The 18,468-nt window shown below is 32.9% G+C and overlaps 2 protein-coding genes across 2 annotated transcripts; both read left to right on the forward strand.

Annotated features, from left to right (window-relative positions):
• Window positions 1-1,761: 1,761 nt before the first annotated feature.
• LOC114191219 lies at window positions 1,762-4,239 on the forward strand. Its single transcript, XM_028080395.1, has 11 exons — window positions 1,762-1,902; window positions 1,986-2,253; window positions 2,435-2,491; window positions 2,637-2,693; window positions 2,857-2,978; window positions 3,063-3,121; window positions 3,298-3,421; window positions 3,503-3,673; window positions 3,764-3,823; window positions 3,924-3,983; window positions 4,069-4,239. Exons 1-11 carry the CDS (start codon window positions 1,762-1,764, stop codon window positions 4,237-4,239), a joined length of 1,290 nt encoding a protein of 429 aa, XP_027936196.1.
• A 2,417-nt stretch (window positions 4,240-6,656) lies between these two features.
• Window positions 6,657-11,840, forward strand: LOC114191220. The gene is made up of 8 exons (XM_028080396.1): window positions 6,657-7,095; window positions 7,606-7,783; window positions 7,864-8,777; window positions 8,861-8,964; window positions 9,122-10,082; window positions 10,174-10,392; window positions 10,464-10,547; window positions 11,779-11,840. Exons 1-8 carry the CDS (start codon window positions 6,657-6,659, stop codon window positions 11,838-11,840), a joined length of 2,961 nt encoding a protein of 986 aa, XP_027936197.1.
• The last annotated feature ends 6,628 nt before the right edge of the window (window positions 11,841-18,468 follow it).

Below are 18,468 nucleotides of genomic sequence, written 5' to 3' on the forward strand. Positions count from 1 at the left end.
CATGTATCTTCAATAACAAATGGTTGATGCAATTCTATCGTGAACAAATATTGCTCTTGGAGAAATAGAGAAAGGGAACATGTTATCTAATGTGAAGTCATGGGAAGAAAGTAAAAAATCCAAAGAAGAGAATAAGTGAGCCTTTATTTTAATTTCATTTTCACCTGGAATTGGTTTCTAAAATTTAGCTACTAAAGTTTTAGCTAGTAAAGGAAATTGGTCATTAAACATTAACTACCAAGGTTTTTGTTACCAACAGGATTTGATTTCTAAATTAATCTCTAATTAATTAGTGACTAAGTATCATTTTTTATTCATAATAGTGATTATTTTAGTAACCAATAATTTTTTATTTTATAAATTAGTATTTAAATTGGTCATTATACACTATAATGATTAACAACTTTTAATCACTAAATTGGTTATTAGTGAAACATTTTCTTGTAATGAACAGTTGTGTAAGGGTATTAAGATGCAAAAATAAAGTTGCCAAAAAAAAGAGTCACCTTTGAGTGGGTGTGACCTTCTCTAATTTGCTTCCATTGTTACAACGCACTCAAATATGAAAAAGCTTCTAGGTGCAGAACATGGGTCGAAAATTCACACATAACGCACGCATTACCATCTGTTTTTTACTCTAGGTTGGGTTTTAATGGGCTCTAATGACTTTTTTTATTATTTTTAATATATTTCAACCAATAAAAACAAAGTGTGTTAATAAACAAATGTATAAGAGTTTTTTAACATCTACTTAAAAACTAAGAAAACAAACTACTAGGGATATTACCCTAAAACCCCTATCTGATAAGCTGACACGTGTCCAATTAAATGATTTTTTCGTCAATTTGGTGCCCTTTATGAATGGTTTGAGCAGCTGAAGACGGAATGACAATTTTGTCCCTGTTTTCTACTCCTTAGTTTATTTGGGTTTGGTTATTTCGTAATTTTGCATAGTTTTAAATGCATCTGAAACCGATTTGACGAGCTTTCATTTCCACTGCAGGCCTTCTCCTTGGTTTGAACGCGGAAGCTTGCTGTGGAAGGAAGTTTCACAGATAAATGTGGAAGAAGTTGTGTTTTTATATTTTGTTTGTTGTTTTCCATTTCTTTCTTCCTTTCATGTTTTTCCCTTACTCCAGGTATTTCTGTATTTTTTCTGTGTTGCAGTGTTTATGTTCATCATGGAATGATACTTGGTCAGAAGTTTACGTCATAAATATGAAGATGCTTTGTTGTTTCTGTGTATTTCTGTGTTTTTTGTTTGTTCAATGTTTATGGGTAATGATAGAATCATATTTGTTTGTTGTTTTCCATTTCTTTCTTCCTTTCCTGTTTTTCCCTTACTCCAGGTATTCGTGTAATTTTTCTGTGTTGCAGTGTTTATGTTCATCATGGAATGATACTTGGAAAGAAGTTTACGTGATAAATATGAAGATGCTTTGTTGTTTCTGTTTTTTTGTTTAACTTTACTCCAGTTTATATTTTTGTGTTTAGATTGTGGTTTTTCTGTGTTTCTGTTCATCATGGAATGATATTTGGAAAGAAGTTTATATTTTCTGTGCTCTGTGTTAAGATTGTGTTTTTTTGTTTAACTTTACTCCAGTTTATATTTTTGTTCTTGCATATCCATTTTATTTACTGTTTAAATTTTCCGTTTTGGTTTTTTGTATTTTCATATTTTTAATATGTAGTTAATGGTTAGTATTTACGTAGGGTACATCAGGAAATTTGACTGATTTTATGGTGTTTTTAGGAAGTGCAATGGCGAAGAAGCTGGATATGATTAAAGATATTGATGGTAAGAGGGAAACTCTGAAGTTGGGAGTTAGAGTTGTTGATCATTGGTATGTTCAGTCCCGTGATTCTACTCTTCAATTGGAGATGATTCTGATGGATGAAAATGTAAGTATTTCTTCATTAAACATTTCAGTTAGTTTTTGGATGTCTTATGTATTTTAATTTGTTCTGTTGATTATTTATTGTAGGCGGACAAAATACACTGCATTATTTGCAGGGAAGAGTTTGATTTATGGGATAGCAAGTTGATTGAGGGAGAAACATATATCATGCACAATTTCAAGATACTGAAAAATGAAGGGCAGTACAGGGTATGTGAGCATCCTTACAAGTTACTATTTATTGGTGCTACATCCGTGAAGTTGCAAGCTATTGCTAAACTTCCAATGAAAGCTTACAGCTTTAAAAGTATAAAAGATATTGTTAGTGGCAATTTTATTCCTGACTTGCTTATAGGTATGAGAAATATAATATCTGTTTTATTTTTATTTAAAAATTTTTCGTATGATTGTCATACTAACCGTATTTTATATATTTTGTCATTGAGATTTGATTGGTGTCGTTGAGAATGTGAGGTAAAGTAATATTATGTTAATATTTTGATTTATTTGAACTGAAAAATTTATATTTCTTGCAGTGGTGCTGCTATTTGTTGTACATTGTGGGATGAATATTGCAAGAAGTTTATATAGAGGTACAATGACCTACCTAATTCGGAAAAGCTTGTGGTTGTCATTACTCAAGCTAAAATCAAACCAGCTGCAGGTATAAATCTTTATGAAACCTCTTCTTCATTGAGTGTGATTTTTATTTTTTCTAACATTGGTTTTCATATGTAGGTGAATGGCCAGTTTCTGTTTCTAATACGTGGAATGGTACAAAGTTGATAATGGAAAGTGATTTTCCTCTAATAGTTGATTTTAAGAAACGAATGAAGGAGTAAGTTATCCGAATATTAATCCATGTTAATTATTTGTCTTGTATTGGAATTATTTCACATATAGTCAAAAAACTATAGTTGATTTTGTATGTTTTATTTGACTTGCAAAATTGATCCAGATGAAGTGATATTGAGTCAGTGTGCAAGTCAATTGACTCAGTCTTCCCAATATACTGATGCTGAACGTTTTGTATATAAATGTTTAGTAAAGAGTTTGTCTGAAATCCCATTAATGAAGAAGGTATGAAAGCAAGTGTTGAGGAATTACTTTATTTCATTTGTTCTTTTTATTGTATTTTAACTTAAATTTTTTCTTTTGATATAGGAAGTTGTATGTGTGACTGTTGCAACGACTGTTAAGTTTAACTTAGATAATGAGGGCTGGTATTATTTGGTTTGCAACAATTGCAACAAAAGGACTTATGAAGCAGTTTCTTTCAAGTGACTTATTGTGATAAAGATAATGCACTACCTGTTTTCAAGTTGGTATATTGTTTTATTGTATTTTTCATTTTGTGATGTATGTTAGTTGTTAATTGTAATTTATCTGTACTTTGCAGGTATAGGCTCCAAGTCCAGGTCTGTGATGATTCAAACAATTATGCTAACTTTGTTGTATGGGACCAAGAATGTAGCAACATTATTGGGTTGTATGCTGCTGATTTGCAGAAACAAATGATTGAGGTCTACAATTTAATAGTTTCTTCGTTTATATTTTCTGCTATCAGTGTTGTTTATATTTTGCATTGTTGTTAATTACAATAGGCTGGTGATGATGATCCCCTTTGCTTTCCTGATGCATTGGATGTAATGCTAGGCTGTACCTTTGCTTTTAAAGTTCGAACCCAACCAAGAACTAAGTGTGCATATGTCATTAAAGTTTCAAATGTTTCAGAAATAGTGACACATGTTAAAAGTCTTATTCCTTCACTTCAAGTAAATATTATTTTTGAAATGATTTATGTATTTCTTTCCATATGAATTACATATAAATGTAAAATATTTTTATTTTATTTGTATATGTAGATTGGTGATGGTACTGATAAATGCAGTATGGATTTGGTTTCTGAGAGTTCCAGTGTTATGGTAAGTATATTAAGATGCAGTTTTGATTTTTTGTTAATCTGAATCACAATTTTTAAGTATATATTACAGAAATTGATATGTGGTTTTATTTGTTTTGTAGATTTCAGAATTACGTGGGAAAGCTATTTGTAATTTGGCTGCAGACACTAATACTGATATAGTATATTCTTATTCAATTATCTTTATTCATAATTAAAACTATAGAGTATTTTGTTGTGATCAATTTTCTATTCTTAATTTTGTAGATGAGTTTGAGCGCAACTGGTGAGAATGAGTTGGATTATGTTGTAATTGGAACTCCAGGAAAGAGGTTATTGCCATGTAGTGAAAATTGCAATGAATCTTCTCAGGACATCGATTCTGCTCAATTATCCAGCACTAAGATGAAGAAGCTTATTAAGAAGGAGAAAACTTAAATTAAGTTTTTATGATTAGTATATGTTTGATGTATATAATTTTGGGTGCTTTGGAACAGTTATGGTTAAGCACTTTTTTAGCCACATATATTCTGTAAGTTAGGTTCAAGTACATTGTCCTTCATTTTCTTGTGTTTTGTTTGATGTTGGACTCATTCCCAAATATATGAATGAACCATCTTGCATTATTATATAGTAAGCGATTGATAAAATTATAGCTACTAACATTCAAACAAAGGATATACATGATTGATAATAAAGGAAATTAGATTAAGTGGATCTATATACATACAGAAACATATAGTCTTTCAAAAAGCAAATAAGAAAAAGCCCGTAAACTATTATCAAACTTAACTCATAAATATTCGTAGTTACATTAAGTGATTAAAACATGAATTGTGCTTGAACGGTTTTTGTCGACTCCAAACATCAGTTTGTTTCCAGCTTCAAGTGCATTATCAATGCAAAACTGCTTCCATCCTCGAGTAATGTAGCATTCCATACGCGATCTGTTACTCCATCTGATATTACATTCCCATAAATCACCATTTTCATTGCTGAGGTTATACATTTTTTGATTCTTTACCAAGGCTACATCAGCAAATTGTGCATCCAAGTACTGTAAATGAAATTCACAATATGTTAAGTAATTTTCTAAATTCATGTAACATAAACATTTCAGAAGGAATGAAACTTACCAGTGATGATGAGGGGATATCGTTTTCAGTTAATGTTTTTTCTGTTGAAAAGTAAAAAGGATTTTCATCATTGCTTTCCATTGTAGTAATGCAATTATCAGTTGATTTGTTGATGTAAGTGATTTCATCACCAGCCAAATCAAATATCCTTACTATGAATTTGTTATCTCCCATGTAAGTTAGCCTCAGTACATGATCATTTCTTATATCATAGTATTTAATAAACTGTGGAATTCCCTTTGTAATAAAATGCATATGCAAGAATCCTTTTGAAATGATAATTTCGTGGATGTTTCCTACTGGGTCAATCATCTCAAAGTTATCAGATGCAAATGTTGGACCCCAAAACCGTGAAAATGCATCAGCAAGTGTTATAGATTCCTGTACCATAAATAAATCCTCTTTATGTTTATACTGAAATAATTATAAACCAGTTACATATGAATTATATGTATGCGATAATGTTACCTGTTGTATGGATAATTTGACATTGAAACAGTTGAAGAATCTGGGCAATGGGATTTCTGGGTGGACATCTGTCGGATTTTTTGGGGCAGGGTATTGGATTTCAGTCATGTCAATGTCAAAAATCCTTAAGTCAAATACCCTGTTTCCTAAGTATTTTACTGCAACAAAATAGTTTTCTTTGAAGTTGTAAAAACTTGCTATTTCATAACCTCCACAAAAGAAGTTTTCAGGCACTGAAGTTTGACCTATGCGGATTACTATCTTATTTCCTCTTGGGTCCACTAAGTAGTTTAGATTGTGTCTAACTTCCTTTGACCAGTAAACAACGAAAGCAGGGTCAAATTGAATGTATTCCTGCAATGTGTATGAAGTAAAGGAATGAAACATTATGGATTTACTACAAGTGTCCAATTTTATTTGTGCAGATAATAAAATAGGAAAAAAAAAATCATCCCGAATGGGTTCCAGTTTGTAATATTATGTCTACAAAATGCATATTATAATGGCTGCTCTGCATAAATCGAACATATACTAACCTTTTGCATTTGCTTTCTCATATCAATGGTTGAAAACAGATGGTACTTACTTTAAAGCAAAGAAATAAAAAACTTACCTTAGTTGGATTAAAGATTGAAACCCATAATGGATGGCAGTACATCATGGCCTTCCAGGAAGATGAAGCCATTGGAATAGATTTGAGAAATGCAGTGCAGAATGATTGGACAATGGAAAGTGAAGAACTCGAAGGACATGACATAAATATTAAACTTTAAAAAAAAATTACCATTTCAAATGACGGTTGGTAATGAAATGGCAGTGTAATTAATACTCTGACCTTTTAATTATTTAGTTTAAGTTTTAAATACGAAAAAAATACGAAGCACTCATTGCATATACTAATTTCATTAAAGTGACACGACAATATATGAAATAGATTTATGTGCAAAAAATCCAATCTTTTTTTTATTTGGCGCCATTTTAATTGACTAATTGCAATAACTATAGCATAAACATCTAAGTTATGTGGTCTGCAATGAAGGGATGATAATTTGCAGAAGCAACAAAAATAATGAAACTAATCCAATGTCTACGAAAATAAAAAGTTAAACTACACAGCCTTGATGTTTGTTTTTTTGTTCTTCCAAAATATAATTATACATTTTAGAATATGCATTTATTATTTATTTGATTTGAATCCAATTTTGTAAAATATATTCTGAAGTGATTGTGGTGGATGTTAAAAACACAGGAATGGAGGCTGATAAAAAAATATTGAAGATTGCTTGCGCCCAAGCAAGATTGAAGCGAAAAATGATTTTGAAAGAAAACAGGATGAATAAGAAATGTGTTAAAGAGTGTGGTATATTTTCTAAAAGCCAACATGGTAGAACATTGTGTACTCCACTGTCTGATGTTACATCTAAATTTTTGCCTGGAGGAAGACTTAACACTTCTGGAAGAGTACAATGTCATAAAAATACACATGCAGTTCCAGATAGTAATGCTTCTCATCGACAAAATCTATTGCCTAGGTTTGAGATTATTTTTTCAGAGCAGGAAAAAGATAATCAATGCTCATTGAATAAGAGTAGTAGTTGTCAACAGTCTTCCTTAACTGCATCTCATTTTCATATGGCTGAACAAATAAGTCAAGTCAGTACTAATGCAGACAATCCAGATAATGGCCAAGGTATTAATTAATTTATCTACTAGCAAATGGATATATTGTTTAATTCTGACTGCTTTCAATAATCACAGTTGAATAGATGGTTAAAATGCGAAAAAAATCAACATCTAAAGCAAAAAACATATACAACTTCGGACTCTGACTATTCCATACAATTTGACGAAAGATAAGATACTATTAATTACATCCTTACTTTACTATATTTTGTTTTTTTATAAATGTTACTAAAATAAGGATACACATTCACTTACTATGCAGATATAGGTGACCCAATTTATACGTGCCCCTATTGCAAAGCATACATGTGGTATGAAGAAAGGATAGACAAGCATAAACATTCTGCAATTCCAAAGTTTAATTTGTGTTGTGGAAATGGAAAAGTGCAGTTACCTCTATTGAAGGATCCTCCTATTGTTTTGAAGCAATTATTGTTTGATTCCAACAGCAGAGAAGGAAAAAATTTCCAACAACATATTCGTACATATAATATGATGTTTGCTTTTACATCACCAGGTGCCAAAGTTGATAACAGCTATAACAATGGTCATGGTCCACCTAATCTGAGGATCCAAGGCCAAGCTTGTCATAGAATAGGTAGTTTGCTCCCGCCTGCAGGACAAATTCCTAAGTTTGCGCAACTATATATTTATGATACTAAAAATGAAACACACAATAGAATCCAATCCTTAAGGTATGTGAAGCTAAAGTTTGTTTAAAACGGCAATTTGATATTTTGGATGTTGTATTAATTAAGATTCTATTAATTTTCAGCAATGACAACAAAATTGATGTAGATATTGTAAACAAATTAACAAAAATGTTAGATGAATACAATGTTTATGTCAAATCATTCCGAGTTGCTAGAGACCGTTACAGAGAACAACATTTCCATGACCTTAAATTAAGGCTAATTGCTGATAGGAATAAGGATGGAAGGTTATATAATATTCCTACCGTTTCAGAAGTAGCAGCACTAATAGTTGGTGACGTTGACAGTGCTTCCCCAAGAGATATCATAATGGAAAATAGAAGTGGAAAATTGCAGAGAATTAACGAACTTCACACGAGCTACCTAGGATTCCAATATCCTTTACTATTCCCATATGGGGAAGATGGTTATAGGCATGATGTTAATCATCGAGTCACAAGTACTTCAAAAAACATGAAGAGAAATCGCTTGACAATAAGGGAATGGTTCTGCTTCCGAATTCAGAGTAGAGAATTAGAAGCACAGACACTCCTAAGATCTAGGCGATTGTTCCAACAATTTGTTGTTGATGGATACACTATGCTAGAGTCTGAAAGGTTATCATTCATAAGAAACAACCAGTCCAAGCTTAGAGTGGACAAGTACGATAACCTCTTCCAATCAAAATCAAGTACCCAAGAAGAAGGATCTACAAAAGGCAAAAGAGTTGTACTACCTTCTACTTTTGTTGGTGGGACACGATTTATGGAACAACTTTATTTTGATGGAATGGCAATTTGTAGTCATGTTGGTTTTCCAGATTTGTTTGTTACTTTTACATGCAATCCGAAGTGGCCTGAAATACACAGAATTTTATCACATAAAAATTTATCTGCATCTGATAGACCAGACTTGGTTGCAAGGGTTTTCCGAATCAAATTTGATCATCTTCTAGCAGATCTTACGAAGAATCATTTGTTGGGCAGGGTCATTGGATGTATATTCCCTTTTTCCTAATATTTGATAACCTAATATTTTTGTTGTTGTTTCATATACTAATGGAATGAATTTACAATGCAGACATGTATACTATTGAATTCCAAAAGCGGGGTCTACCTCATGCTCATCTGCTTCTTTTTTTGCACCAAAATGACAAATATCCAAGTGTTGATGATATTGATAAAGTAATATCAGCTGAAATTCCGTGCCCAATTGAAAATCCAAAACTATATCAATGTGTGAAGGATCATATGATTCATGGTCCTTGTGGAGTAGTAAATAAATCCCTTCCTATGCATGAAGAATGGTAAATGCTCACGGTTTTATCCTAAAAAATTTCAGAGTAGTACAACTATTTCAGAAGATGGATTTCCACAATATCGAAGAAGAGACAATGGAGTATGTGTGGTCAAGAATCATGTTTCTTTAGACAATCGATCTGTGGTTCCATATAATCCTAAATTGTTACTTAAATATGAAGGTCATATCAATGTTGAATTGTGCAACAGAAGTACTTCAATTAAGTACTTATTTAAATACATCAACAAGGGTTATGACAGAATTACAACGGCTATAGTTAATAATACCAATGGAACTTCTCTTCATGACCAGTCAGGAGATGAAATTAAACAATATCTTGATTGTAGATATATATCACCATCTGAGGCATGTTGGAGAATATTTTCATTTCCTATTCATGGCAGGAATCCAGCTGTTGAACGTTTATTTTTCCATCTTCCCGGAGAACAATCAGTGTACTTTAAAGACGACGAGTTTATTGATGAAGTCATAGGAAAAGCAACTGTAGCAGAATCAATGTTCACAAGTTGGATGGAATGTAATAAAAAGTATGAATTGGCAAGAACTTTGACATACCCAAAGATTGTGTCAAAATTTGTCTATGTCAAGAAAGACAGATGTTGGAAACCCAGGAAAATAGGGAACACAATTGGAAGACTTATTTGGGTTCCACCATCAACAGGTGAATTATACTATCTAAGGAGGATGCTCACTGTTGTCAAAGGTCCTTTATCTTATGAAGATATCAGAACGGTGGATAATATATTGTATTCAACCTTTAGAGAAGCATGTGAATCTTTGGGATTTTCGGCAGATGATAAGGAATATGTAGAAGCAATCAAAGAAGCCAAAGATTGGGGCAGTGGAAATTATCTAAGGAAACTTTTCGAGACAATGCTATTGTCCAATAGTGTCAACAAACCACTAGATCTATGGGAAAAAACTTGGAAATGGCTATCTGATGACATATTATATAGGGAAAGAATAAAAGCTGGCAATCCAGGTATGTTTGACTTAAATTTATAAACTTATAAGAGAAATAAGTTACTGAATTAAACAAAAATGAATACTTAAGTCACTGAATGTAAATGCAGAACTGCAATTATCAGTTGATATATTGCGAAACTTGACGTTATTCCATATTGAAGAGATCCTACAAACTAATAGAAGAAGCCTAAAACAATTCCCAACAATGCCATATCCAGATGGTTTTATTATAGCTCAATGTGGGAACAGATTGGTGTACTCAGAACTTGACTACAATCCTGTCACTGAAGCAAATCTATTTCAGCAAAATTATGATCGCATGACAGGTATAACCTAACTAAAAATTCGTGACTACATTTTTTGTTTTGAATAACTAATATCTGAATTACAATTGTAGGGGAACAAAAGGACATATTTCAAAAAGTTACTGAAGCTGTTATTAAAAATGTGGGAGGAATGTTCTTTCTTTATGACTATGGGGGTACAGGAAAGACTTTTAGTAAAATTAAATTAAATAATAATACTAATAAAAATAATTATAAAATAAAATGAAATGAAATTAATAATAACAATAAAAATAAAAATACGAATAAGAATAATCAAAATAATAATAATGATAATAAATAAATAAAATAATAAAAAATGATAATATAAGTAATAATAATAATAATATGAACAAAATTAGTAATAATAAAACGAAACTATAAAAAATAAAATAATAATAAAATGAAATAAAAAATAATAATAAAATAATAATACTAATAAGATAAAACAATAATAATAAAATAAATAATAATAATAAAACAATAATAATAACAATAAAGTCATCATTAAAATAAAACAATGATAATAATAAAAATAATAAAAATAATAATAATTATAATTATAATTATAATAATAGTAATATAATACATTAGTAAATAATAATCATAAGTGTGTGATATATAAAATAAAAATAATAATAAAATAAAATAAAATAGTAATAATAAAATAGTAATATTAATAAGATAAAACAATAATAATGGTAATAAAATCATTGTTAAAATAAAACAATGATAATAATAATAATATTATTATTGTATTTAATAATCATAAATGTGTGGTATATAGAAGAAAAACTCTAAACATCCTGTTCCATTTTCTCCGTGCAATTAACCGGGTTTCTTGATGACTTACTAATGTAGCAAAAAATAATCCAAGCGTAAAAAGAACCATTTAGCACTAATCAAGGTTTGAACTCACATCCACCCAATTACCAAGCATATGGACAACCATCAAGCCTATAAATGTTTCTTGACATATCATGCACACATATACTCATAACATTATGCCATGCGTTCATATATGTGCTCACAATAAATTAAATAATTAAAAAATCACATTAATGACGTACGCAAGACTCAAACTCAAGTCCTTTCCACATCACTCCACACACTCAACCACTTAACCTACCATTGTTCTTTTGTCATAATTCTCCGCATTATTTACTTTATAGATTCCTTCCTACATTTATTAAATAAATATTTATTTATTTACTTAATTTTTCTGGGTCTTACAATTGGCCTGGGTTGAGGTGAGAACTGAAGTATTGCATTCTCCTTCTATAAACGGTGTTGTCTTTGACATAACTTGCACATAGCTTCTGAGTCTTCCTGTTGCCATCTCTTTTTCTCCAGAATTCTTGCGAAGAACTTGAAAGGTTCGAGTACTAGGTATGTCTGTTAGGGGTTCTAATGCGGGCATTAATGAAGGGTCAGATAGTAGCCGTCTTTGAGAGGAGTCTAGTGATTATGAATCGAGGATACTAGGAGTGATTGCCAAGGTCATAAGGGAAAGTAGGAAGGACCCACCAGAGGAGCTTGCCAAGAGCTCTCTCCCTTTAAGGGTTGGGTACGACTAGGTTCACAAGGAGGTCCGAATGGCTTCCTCTAAGTTTCGGTTGTCGAAGTTGTTGGCATTTTGTTAAACAATATCTATATATTTGATTGGGGGTGGGTCATGACATAGTTTCTCTTAAGAAAGTTAGCGTCGTGGGTAGGGTTTGTCATGGTTGAGGGCGAGCAAGAGTTCTTTTATGTGTATTAGGCCTTTTTTCTGTGCTTTCATGTTCGTTTACCCTTTGACGAGTTTACCATGGGTGTGCTTCATCTTTTGAACGTTGCTCCTATGCAACTTCATCCTTTACAAGCATTCTGACTTATTTGCCAAGTCTTGTACTTCTCTCCCACCCCAAAAAAGTTTCCTTTACTTCTACGTTACTTGGCCCAAAGGTCTAGTCAAGTAGACAATGTATAAGGTGGTTCCTTCATGTGAGTAATCTTTAGTGATCCCCCTAGTGTTGTGTGCTCTAGGGAATGAGGATGGGTAGTCCATTAGTGATTTCTTAGAGCTATGCATCCTAGGAGACGAGGACAAATTGTCTGATATAAAATTTAATTTTTTAAAATTTAGAAATTAAATCCCAAAAAAAAAAGATTAAAAAAAGATTAAAATTGCAAACGGATAATTAAATGGAAACCCAAACTACTGTTTAATATTTTATTTGGATTTATTCATGTCATGGATGATTATGAAATACAAACCAAATATATAAATATATGTTGTTCGCAATTACGATTGTAGTAACGATTCTCTTCAAAAGGGTTTATTATTGCCTCTTATTTAAGTCGTAATGCGACTCACTAAAAAAAGCATGCATGTACACTAATAAAGCATGCATGTAGCTTTGGAGTTTCAAAACGATCAGCTAAAGTTGCACCAAATTTTGGTTTCAAGGATAAAACCATTTAGGGCTAATATATAACCTATTATCTATTATTTATTAACAGAATAGGTGGAAATATCACCTTGTTTATTCATGTATCTCAAACTGGTATATATACAGATGTATGAATATATTTTCATTAATTCCTACCTACAAATCTGCATAAGAATATTGACTCCATAAATAGATTACATGATTTTTGGCCAATCACATAATCACATAATTGCCTAATATATCAGCAATCAATGATAAGAATAATCAGCCCAAGATATTAGCTAACACCCCCCTCAAGTTGGTGCATGCAAATTTTGGATGCCCAACTTGGGAAGAAAAAAATCAATTTGTCGTTTTCCAAGTGCTTTGGTGAAAATATCAGCAAGTTGGCTAGATGTATTAACATAACGAGTGGTAATAGTACCATTCAAAATTGCATCACGGATGAAATGACAATCAATATCTATGTGTTTGGTACGCTCATGAAAGACTGGATTGACATCAATATGCAGTGTGGCTTGACTATCACAATAAAGCAACATAGGACGAATGTGACCAATTCCTAAAGATTGTAAAAGACCTTTTAACCACTTAAGTTCACACGTGGTGGTGGCCATTGAGCGATATTCAGCTTCAGCAGAAGAGTGGGAAACAGTGTGTTGCTTTTTAGTTTTCCAAGAAATGGGGGAACTTCTAAGAAAAACAATATAACCCGTAAGAGAACGTCGTGTGAGGGGGCAGGTAGCCCAATCTGCATCACACCAATCGTAGAGTTGAAGATCACAATCTGCGCGGAGTATAATCCCTTGACCGGGAGTACCCTTTAGATAACGAACCACTCGAAGAGCAGCATCCCAATATTCTTGAACGAGAGTTTGCATAAATTGGGCGAGCATATGGACACTGTAAGAAATATCAGGCCGATTCACAGAAAGATAGATCAAACGCCCAACGAGTCTCTAGTATTGAGTTGAATCAGATAGAGGAATCCCGGTGGCCAAAGGAAGATGATGATTTGGATCAAGGGGAGAGCTAGCGGGCTTGGCACCCAAAAGACCAGCTTCTGTAATAATATCAAGAGTGTATTTTTGTTGGCACAAGAAAATATCAGTAGGACTTCGAGCCACTTCAATACCTAAAAAATACTTTAAGGTTCCCAAATCCTTCATGTGAAAACAATGACTCAAGTATTCTTTAAAAGACACAATAGCGTCGTCATTATTATTAGAGATAACAAGATCATCAACATAAACCAAGACATTGAGGTGAAGATCATCACAATGGAGTGTAAAAAGAGAATAGTCTGAATAGGATTGTATGAAACCATATTTTTGCAAGGCATTCTTCAGCTTACCAAACCAATAACGAGGGGCTTGTTTCAAGCCATATAGAGACTTACGTAACTTGCAGACTTTAGTGGGATCAGGAGACTGGAAGCCAAGAGGTAGCTTCATGTATACTTCCTCATTAAGGTCACTATGTAGAAAAGCATTGTGAACATCCATTTGATGAAGTGCCCAATTCCTAGCAGCAGCAACAGCGAGGAAAGTACAAATTGTAACCATCTTTGCAACTAGTGCAAAGGTCTCGTGAAAATCTAAACCTTCAACCTGATTATTCACTAAAACAACAAGACGAGCTTTATACCTTTCAATAGATCTGTCGGCATGATATTTGATTTGATAGACCCATTTACATCTGATAGCCCTTTTCCCATGAGGTAGAGGAACGATAAACCAAGTCTCATTATTTTCAAGAGCTTGAATTTCTTGTTGCATTGCTTGCTGCCAATGGTCATGTTGAACAGCAGCAGCGAAAGTTTACGGTTCAGTGTCTTTAGTAATAGCAGCCAAAAACTGTCGGTGACGGGAAGAAAATTTAGTACAACTCACATAATTAGCAATGGGATAAGGCGTACCTGAGGAGCTTGATAGAGTGGATGAACAAGGAGAGAGATCAATCTTACGAATGGTATTGGTCACATAGTCACGTAAAATAGTTGAAGGTATCTTTATGCGATGACCACGACCCAAAGCATCTTCTGTGGGCATCTGATCAGGTGTACCCCCCCTGACTGTAGCAATGCCAAAGTCATTAGTAAGTGAGATAGAGGAGAGACTATCAGATTCAATGTTTGGTGAAGCATTCAAGTTCAACTGAGATATAAGAGGAAGATCATCATTAATAATCACAACTGTAGAAGGGGAAGGAGAGGGAACAAGGGATAAGGATGAATTATGTTCGGGAGAAATGGTTGATGCATAAGGAAAATCAGCTTCATAGAACACAACATCACGTGAGACAAAAAATGTTTTTGACTCAATATCATACAATCTCCAAGCTTTCTTACCATACGGATATCCCATAAAAATACATTTCCTGCTCCTACTGGCAAATTTGTCACCTCCATGATGCTGATTGTGAGCATAACACAAACACCCAAGAACCCGAAGATGATTAAGAGTAGGGGGTGTACCATACAAGAGTTCATAAGGAGATTTTCCTTTTAACACAATTGTGGAAGTACGGTTGATTAAATAACATGCAGTCAAAGCACAATCTCCCCAGAAATGAATAGGAAGATTAGCTTGAAAGCACAAGGCACGTGCAACATTCAGAATATGCCTGTGTTTACGCTCTACTCGGCCATTTTGTTGTGGAGTTCCTGTACAAGAAGTTTTGTGCACTATACCATGGTCACGAAAGTATGTTCCCATTGAGACAAACTATGTTCCATTATCACTTCGAATAATTTTTACCTGTTTGTGAAATTGACGTTCAACCATGGCAATAAATTGTCGTAAATATGTTGAAACTTCTTTCTTGTCAATAAGAAGATAAATCCAAACAGCCCTTGAATAATCATCAACAAGAGTTAAAAAATATCTAGCACCACAAAAAGTTGGAGTTCGATAGGATCCCCATAAGTCACAATGAATTAACTAGAAAATGTCAAAAGTTTTGGTTTTACTAATGGGAAAGCTTTCCCGTGAATGTTTTGCACGAAGAAAAATATCACACACTTGGTTGTATGATTTATTTATTCTATCAAAATCACTATTAAACATCATATCAATAACTTTATTGGAAGGGTGTCCTAGCCTTTTATGCCACACTTCATGCGAAATTGATGTTGATGATGTCTGTATAGTTGCTGCTGTGACCATTTTACCAAGATAATATAACCCCTCTCGCTGTTCACCCATTCCAATCAGCGTCCTCGTAGTGTGGTCCTGAGTAACACAAAATTTATCACTAAAGGCAATAACTCGATTTGATTCATTAACCAATTGAGATACTGAAACAAGATTGCAATTTAAGGATGGCACATAAAGAACATTAGTCAATGTTAGAGTGTCACTAAGTAACACAGTGCCTTCCTTTGTAGCTGTGATGTGTTGACCATTAGGAAGACCCACTGAACACCCCATAATATCCTTAATATCAGTAAGGCATGCTAATGTGCCAGTCATATGATACGAGGCTCCTGTATTAAGAATCCATGGTAAAGAAGTGCACTTACCACTCAGTTTGTCAGTTGCTCCTACTTTGATATTGTTCAAGAGACTCACCAATGTGTCCCATGGCGCAGTGGTTATACCTTTGACATCAGATGGACCATCATCTAGAATCCCAGTAGATGAATTTGCTTGCGTCGCATGAGCCTTGACAATTCCACGTCCTTTGCCAAGTTGTGTGCTTTTTCCGCGTCCAATTCCCTTTCCTATTCCAGGAGGGCGCTCTCACCACCAATCCGGATAGCCTATGATTTGGAAACAACTATTTGAGTCATGTCCAGAGCGATGACAATGAGTGCATGAAACATTTTTATCCTTTGTTGAATTTCGAATTCCTGCCTGCACTGTGTAAGCCAACACATCTCCATGTTCCTCCTTGTTGTGAGAGATAGTACGCACCCGTTCTTCCTGCACTAATATCGAATATATTTTATTCAAAGGAGGCAGTGGATCTTGTGCCACATCGTCCAATACCATGACAAATTGATGTACCTTTTCTTCTTCACGCTTCTTTTCCATTTCGGAACTGAGATTACATTTGCAAAGCCCACACTTACAAATGGGTATGGTTTCATAGTTACCCAGTTCTTCCCACAACTTTTTCAGTTTGCCATAATAGGAAATAATGGTCATACCTCTTTGTTTGCATTCAACAAGTTCAGCTTTGAGTTGTTGGATTCGTGGTCCGTTCACTATAGAGAAACGTTCTCGAATATCCTGCCAAAGATCTTGTACCAACTCCATATGCGAAATACTCGTTCGCAACGAAGGTTCAATCGTGTTCATGATCCAAGAGACCAACAAGGAGTTAATAGTCCACCAATCTTCAAGGTCACCGGACTCTGTTGTAGGTTGGCTGATTGTTCCATCAACAAAGCCAAATTTCTTTCGTGCTCGCAACGCTGTTTTGACAGATCGAGCCCATTCATCATAGTTTTCTCGCCTCAGTTGTACCTGAGTTATAAGAATTCCTGGATTGTCATTGGAGGTGATATCGTAAGGAGAAATCGTTCTTCTTACGGAACTTCCAGCGCTTTGGTTGTTGCTTGCTTCTGCCATGATGACAGACAACAAAACCTTAGGTTTGTTTTGTTATAGCTCTGATACCATAACAGAATATGTGGAAATATCACCTTCACTACTACAAATTCTAATATTACATGGGAATTTTCTTGCAAATTTGTTAAAAAAAATTGCAAGAAAAGGCTTTTTCCTGCTACTTTTACCAAGAATTTTAATTGGCAGGTAATTCCTTCGTGGGTAATTATTTCCTACAAAATTATAAAATTCGCAAGTATTTCCTACAAAATTTGTTACGAAAAGTGTTTTATACAAAATATTTTGCAAAAAAATTGGCAGCAATTTCCTACAAATTTTTTTTTTCATAAAAAAATTTATAAGTTTTTCCTACAAAAAAAATTTCAAAACAAAATTGGCAGGAAATATGAATTGTTTTAGTAGTGCTTGTTTATTCATGTATCTCAAACTGGTATATATACAGATGTATGAATATATTTTCATTAATTCCTACCTACAAATCTGCATAAGAATATTGACTCCATAAATAGATTACATGATTCGTGGCCAATCACATAATTGCCTAATATATCAGCAATCAATGATAAGAATAATCAGCCCAAGATATTAAGTAACATTTATTATAATATAAAAAAAATAAGATACTAAAAAATTTATTTTATTATTTATTTTATGTTGGACAAATGTTTTAAAAAATAGTTTTTTAGTTATTTGATATTTTTAATTTCTTTTTTATTTATGTTTATTTTGCTACATGTGTATGGAAATTATTTTACTTTTTATTCATTTATTTTATTTTTAAAATTTTTTATTTATATTTATTTTGTTGCCACGTATACACAAAATTTGTTTTACTTTTTATTCATTTATTTTATTTTTAAGTTAATTTGTCTATGCTATTTCTTTATTCTTCGTATTATAAATTTTCTTTTATATTCATTGAATTGATTTTTTACTCCTATTTCAAATTGTTAGAGTTTTTGACTTTAATAAGACCAAGATAAAAAGTTAAAATTAAGAAGCTAATTGTCTCTAAATATACAACTAACTAATGTATTTATATTGTCATTAATATTATATATATATAT

This window comes from Vigna unguiculata, chromosome 7, assembly GCF_004118075.2.
Source record: "Vigna unguiculata cultivar IT97K-499-35 chromosome 7, ASM411807v1, whole genome shotgun sequence".
In the NCBI taxonomy this organism is placed as follows: Eukaryota; Viridiplantae; Streptophyta; class Magnoliopsida; order Fabales; family Fabaceae; genus Vigna; species Vigna unguiculata.

Bases quoted from the DNA above. Each gene is read 5' to 3' on its own strand.
- LOC114191219 (XM_028080395.1), top strand. From the start codon at position 1,762: ATGGCGAAGAAGCTGGATATGATTAAAGATATTGATGGTAAGAGGGAA. The intron at 2,694-2,856 runs GTGATTTTCCTC...AAATTGATCCAG, and splicing joins TACAAAGTTGATAATGGAAA to ATGAAGTGATATTGAGTCAG. The intron at 3,824-3,923 runs GTAAGTATATTA...TTTGTTTTGTAG, and splicing joins CTGAGAGTTCCAGTGTTATG to ATTTCAGAATTACGTGGGAA.
- LOC114191220 (XM_028080396.1), top strand. From the start codon at position 6,657: ATGGAGGCTGATAAAAAAATATTGAAGATTGCTTGCGCCCAAGCAAGA. The intron at 7,784-7,863 runs GTATGTGAAGCT...ATTAATTTTCAG, and splicing joins AATAGAATCCAATCCTTAAG to CAATGACAACAAAATTGATG. The intron at 10,393-10,463 runs GTATAACCTAAC...TTACAATTGTAG, and splicing joins AAATTATGATCGCATGACAG to GGGAACAAAAGGACATATTT.